This window comes from Phaethon lepturus, unplaced genomic scaffold (assembly GCF_000687285.1).
Source record: "Phaethon lepturus isolate BGI_N335 unplaced genomic scaffold, ASM68728v1 scaffold41762, whole genome shotgun sequence".
NCBI classification, from domain to species: Eukaryota; Metazoa; Chordata; class Aves; order Phaethontiformes; family Phaethontidae; genus Phaethon; species Phaethon lepturus.
In genome coordinates this window covers 68,299-74,298 of record NW_010522020.1, presented here as the reverse complement: position 1 = coordinate 74,298, position 6,000 = coordinate 68,299, and the positions used below count along the sequence as shown (strand labels likewise).

Here is a 6,000-nt window from a genome sequence, read left to right as displayed (position 1 = left end):
GCTGTCCGGGTCCGTGCGTCCCGCCGGCCGCCTCGTCGGTCGGCGCGGAGCCGTTGCTGTGGGGTGGTTCCGCAGTGGCGCAGAGACCAATGCGTCCTGGGTGGTGGGCTGGGGCGGGAAAACGTGGCCCCGGGCGGCCCTGGTGTTTTCGCCTGTTTTTAAAAAGCCTTGTGGGTTCCCTCGGGAGAAAGGGGTTTTGGTGGAGAAAGGTGTGGAGTCGGAGGGGTGGGCGGGCGTGGTGCTTCTCCAAAGGAAGAGGGGGGGCTATTGTGCAGTCTAGTGTGCCCTCTCTGCGCTTGTAGTTCAGTTAGAAGAACATGCTTTTCTTCCCCCATGAAAAAGGGTTCATTCTGAAGTATGACGGTAGTCACCAGAAACCGTTTTTAGTGATAAAATGGAAAAAAAATCCTTTTTCTTTTTTTCGACAGTAAAAAAAGACTGACAAAGCTTGCGAAACTCTTCCCTACTGGGAGACAGTGTAATTTCCTATCAGAAAGTTCAGTATAAATCTGCTACTACAAGCTTGGAGTTTAAGTATACCAAAGAATTTGCTTGAAGCTCAAGCATTACTGTGCTATTATTGGCATTTAATTTTCCTGTTTCTTTTTTCATTCTGGGTGATTAGCTTGATGATAGATGGCCAAAAATAGAAAGCACCCAACTAGTTAGGTTTTACTTGGGGACCTGTGCTAATATAAGCTTTTTAAAAATTTTTTTTTGTTTTATATGCTCTTCCAGTTTAGTATTAAAAAAGTTAAGCCTTCTTACTCAGCAGGATGAAGGAGGGTCCATACTGTGAATATCATGGTGCAAAACCTGAGCTGTACCTTTTTGTCACCTTGCATGCATCTCATTCCAGAACTGACAAACTGACACACTTTTATGTGCTAAGTGCAGTATTGCTTCAAAATAAAAAGTGCTTATTTTAAGAAGTGTATATATAAAAAAATTATCTATAACACAGGTAGATTCAAAATAGTTCAGACAGTTAAAACAACATGCTTTTAAAGGAGTATGGACAGCTTCTGAAACATGATATACTAAGGAACTGGGACAGGAAATATAGCATAACTTAAATAATGTACGACAATCTATGGCATGGAATGGCTGTGTGAGTTAAGCTGGGTTTTTTACACTATGGATCTTGTGTAGGGATATAGTTGTGCAATGTGTTTCATGATTCTTTAGCTTGTCACATTTCCTCATTTTTTGCTTTTTCTAACTGTTTGTCTTTCTAACTGTAATTATGTTCATTTAATTTTCTGACACAGTGCTAAGAAAGTAATTTCAAAGCCAGCCAGACTATGGCCTTTGAAAGGATAACACAAAAGGACTGGTACAAAATCCTGGGTGCAAAGCCATCGGACAGTCCAGCAGAACTAAAACGGAAGTACCAAAAACTTGCTTTATTAGTAAGTATGTTTTTGTTATTCAAGATGTGCAAAAATAAATTTTATAAGCCAATAAGATAAAAAATGCAGGTTTTGTTTTTCCTTTCTTTTATAGATACAATTAATCACAGTGTGTTTATGATACCAGTTCACCGAGGATGGTTTAAGTTTGAAATAAATATCTGGAGTTTTTGAGTTACCATTATGTTTCACAAAGAGGGGTTGTGTTGTTCTGATTCCAAAACACTGATATGTCTCCTAGCTTTACTAAACATTCATGAATGTTTAGGGTTTTTTTAATTTATGAGCCAAATACTTGTTCATCAGGTGCTGGATAATCAGGCATACAAGTGAAAGAAGGTCATTGTTTGTAGCACGTAATCATGAAATGTGGTAATTGATACTTGCAGTATTTACTATCATGCCTGTAGTTACAGTGTGCTGAATGCAACCCTTGAATATATCAAGACCAGATGCAAATAGCAAAAAGAAGTTCTTCCTGATAATCTGCAGTAATGGAATAGAAAATGTATAGGAGGAAAATATGTTAATACCAATTTTATTTGAAAGTTTCCGGTGCCTTTTTGTGGAGTCATGTTTTTGGTCATGCATTAAGACTTTATGTTCCGTGAATTCTCTTAATTTTTCCTGTACTCCTGGTATACCTGTATAATCTCAGAGTTTTACCAGATTACTTTGTATAATTCTTGCTTCTGTTTTACTCCTTCCCCTGAATTCAGGCTTTTTGATCAAAAGATGCTTTGGCCTGGTTTTCTGAGGAAAATGGGTGTATTTTTTTGACATTGTTGACCATTTTCAACCAAATTTGATAGACAAATAGACGTTCCAAGGTAACTGAATTCCTAAGTTTCTTGAAAACTGGCAACCTGGTAGAGAAGAAGGAAGAAGGTGAGCAGAACTCAGTTTTTATACGTTCCTTTAGGTAGCTGCAAGCTAGACCGTCAGTATTGGCAGGGCATTAGGGAGCACATGCACAGCTAATCTTGCTTGGTTTGAGGTGTCAGAATGAGCGTGATAAGAAGTTGGGATTTTTAAGTGAGGTGAAGAGATTAACAAAACTCCCCTTGACTGGCAGAGGTGAAATAAATTCATGCGTTGGTTGGTTGTTTATTTCTAGTCCCAGTGAAAACTGTTTTAAAGGTCATTTCACCCATATGAAATATGTTCCAAATTTACAGATTTTGATACTCTTCAGTTGGATTTGCTAAGCAATCCTGCTGTACATCTACTCCTTCTCTGTGCTTCTTACCAACTTTCTTTGGAACTGATCTGTGTACTTAGAGTCTTAAGTTTCAACACTTTACAAGAAGTTTGCATGCAAATATAGGAAATAAACCCTTTGGTCCTCACTATTAAACATTAGAGAATCAATGTAGGAGAATGCTTCGGAAACCAAGCTTCTTAGTTGCACTCTTAACAGAAATAGTTTTTTTTTTTTTCTTGGACCTGCTAATGTTTTTGTTTTACTAAATTACTAATAAAATGTGAACAAAATATTAATAATTATCTATTTCTTCTTAAAGAAAACAATAGGGGGCCACAGTGTAAAATACCTCTTCTGTTCAGATAGGGGGCTAATTTAAACTGAATACTGAATGGAATTAATGTGCTTCTTTCATTATGAATCTATATGTAATAATGGTACTAGAATCATATGTAAAGTATTGTTCAGAGCTGTTTGCCACAGAACTGAAACTACGTAGTGCCTTTTCTGTACGATTTTTTTTTTTTTAATGAAACTGACCCATTGTGTTTTAGCACTGTGCTTTCACGTAATTATTTTGAAGTGTATAAAGTGAGAATTGTTGGAGTTTACAATTGTCTGTTTACATCTGTAACTGTAGTTTTAGAAGATGAAAATACTATTTTAATGTGTAAGCTTTTCTTTAGAACCTGTGTTTCTAAACTAAATGGTTAGTGCTCTTCATTTGATAAGTCAGCAAAAAATGTTAGAGAAAATGAAGATATGTTTGTTTTTTTCTTTTACTGTTCAGATCAGAATTCTTTTGCTATCTCTGATGGATCTCTCTGAAAAGCCCCGCTGATGTTTATCTGTAGGTGTTTTCTCCAAGGCAGATCTGCTGTTTGTCTGTTGTTCTTACCATATGTCCTGTCTCTATTCATCTTTTTCTTTTAGCTGAACTGTTACAGACTCTACTTGTTTTTCCCCTTCCTAATACAGCATCTAGCAGAGTCAGTCTATAGTCTGTAAAAGCATGGTGGTATAAAACAACAATTATTTTTATGCACCTTAAAAACTAATTAGCTATAGGAGCGACTGGAGACTACAGTACATTCCTTCACTAAAAGGTGTTCATATAGCACATACTGGAAGTTATTGCTGCAGATGTTGAGTCCAAGGTGTTACATGGTTGTAGGAGTAGTTAGGCGTTCATGAAAGAAAAGTCTGCCATGGCATGTTAACACAAAAAAATACTCTCTCTGATTCAGAAATCCATGAGCTATGGACTTCTGAATATTGGTGGAATATACAAGGGCGTTGTGGTTGCATGCTTGTCCTATCCTGATACTATTCCCTAGGCATCCACTGTTCATTGTTAGTAAAAAGCATAGCACTGGATGGACCTCTCATCTGTTGTGCCCTATTCGTATGAAGTAACTCCCTTGCTCCCCAAGTAAAGCTTGTACTTAGAGCTCTTGGCAGCTTCACGCCTCTCACTGACAAAGTGCTCATTTGGGTTTTCTAAAGCTATTGTTGGAGATGGTGGTGGCAGAAGTAGTAGTACTACACGCAGGTGTTTTTATGTGCCGTGGCAGCAGTCAATTATCGGAATAACTCCAGTGTGGCAGCTGGAATAGCAGATGAGCGCAGCCGTGTATTGCCTATTAAAAGATTTCATGACAAATTATATGGTCAGTACAGAAACTTTTCTGGCGAATGTGTAGCAGCAGAAGTTAACCTCCTGAAGAACGGTACTGTGCTGATGATCTTAAAATCCAAAAGTTTATAAAGCAACTCACATCCTGGATACCAATTGCAGTTAATATGACATTCATTCTGTGGTCATGAATATTCTGATCACAGAAGCTCATTAGCATCAAACATAATAGACAGTGGATTTTATTTTTAAACATAGTTCTGCTGTTAAAATAAAAATGGCAAATGTTTGAGCCCAAGCTTTCTCCAAATGATCCCCAATGCTTCACGTTGAGCATTTTCTTTTTGCCATCTGCTATTTTCTGTATTTGTCCACACACATATGCTTAGCATCTTGATTGAACAGGCAGATGTAAATTTCCAAAGCTAAAGAGTTGGAGATCTTGCCATATGTCATCCAAAAGACATTTGTAGTTAAATTTGTATTTGTAGTTAACATATTTGTAGTTAAATCTCAGGACTGTCCTTAATAATACAAAGTGGTATGTAATTAAAAACGCTTAAATTGTAGGTTTGTAAGAACTATTTCATAAGAGTGAGTTCACTTAAAACTGATTTTTAAAATATAACTTGTTTTTGTGAATTCTAACGAATTGATGATGGAAGAGGTTAATAAGTCATAATAACAAATAAAACTGTACATATGCATCCTACTAGAGTGAATAAATTTACTTACCATTTTGCCGTATTTTGCTTTGCTGTACTTATTTTTTGCCATTTGGACAGGTCACAACCTATATTGCAGTGAATTATTTTACTACAGACAATGTCAATTCTGTGTTTAAGAATACTATTAATTTGATACAGAAAACAGCACAAGTTTGGCCTAAAAGTAGTGATATTTTTTAAATTGGTATTTTTTTACTTCTTGTCTTCTAAATATTTAAGTAAAAGTTCATATTTATAAAACTTCCTTGCAACTTAATGAAACTTCTTTATTTTAATTTTGTGTACTCATGTGGCTGTGATACCTGGGTCATCTTAATGCTTTATTATTGTAACAGTCAATAGAAGCTGATGTTAACAGACTTTTGAGCACGTGTGTGACACTGGCAATTCTATAAATTGCTTATTTCTTATTTTTAAAACAAAATCAAACTTCTGTGTATGCTGGTTTATACTCCAGTGTCTTTTCTAGCACAGAGCTTCAGCCAGTAGTTCAGGGAGGGCAGAGGAGGGGATTAGAAATGTGTATTTTGTAACCGGCATAGCTCAATGCAAGATTCCTAGATTGCCTGTTTTAAGTTCATGCTAAAGGGCTTTCTGAAGCACAGAAGACTTGCAGTTTCCATAACTCTGAAAAGCATCACAACAGATTTTAAGAATTAATACGTTGTCTAAGTAGTAGCAGCGTGGTCTTTAATCTTCTGTCTTTGGAAGGTGCTGATGGTTTTGAGATATTTGGGATATATACAGCTTTTTTATCCACAATTACATACACAGTTGTTTCAACAAGATTTCTTAAATGGATAAACAGGTTTTATGCTGTATACTTAAGTTTTTCAAGGGATCCATACAGCTTTTAGGAAGGACAGTGCTTATGTTCCATTTCTGAATGGGGATAAAATTAAAGTAACAAAAATAGGATCTTGGGGGAAAAAGTTTACACCATCTTGCTATTGGCACGATTTTTACATCTCCTTTTGGTCTAGCATTTTGTGGTCAAAGAATGAGTTGCCAGATTGTATT

The 6,000-nt window shown here is 36.4% G+C and overlaps 1 protein-coding gene across 1 annotated transcript in view; it reads left to right on the top strand.

The window, feature by feature from the left end:
- The first annotated feature begins 1,304 nt into the window (after positions 1-1,304).
- The window catches only part of DNAJC24 (DnaJ (Hsp40) homolog, subfamily C, member 24), a 35,389-nt gene continuing 30,693 nt past the window's right edge, over positions 1,305-6,000 (top strand). The window contains exon 1 of the mRNA XM_010281697.1: positions 1,305-1,412. Coding sequence (XP_010279999.1) covers positions 1,305-1,412 — 108 coding nt within the window. The remainder of the gene's footprint in view (positions 1,413-6,000) is intronic.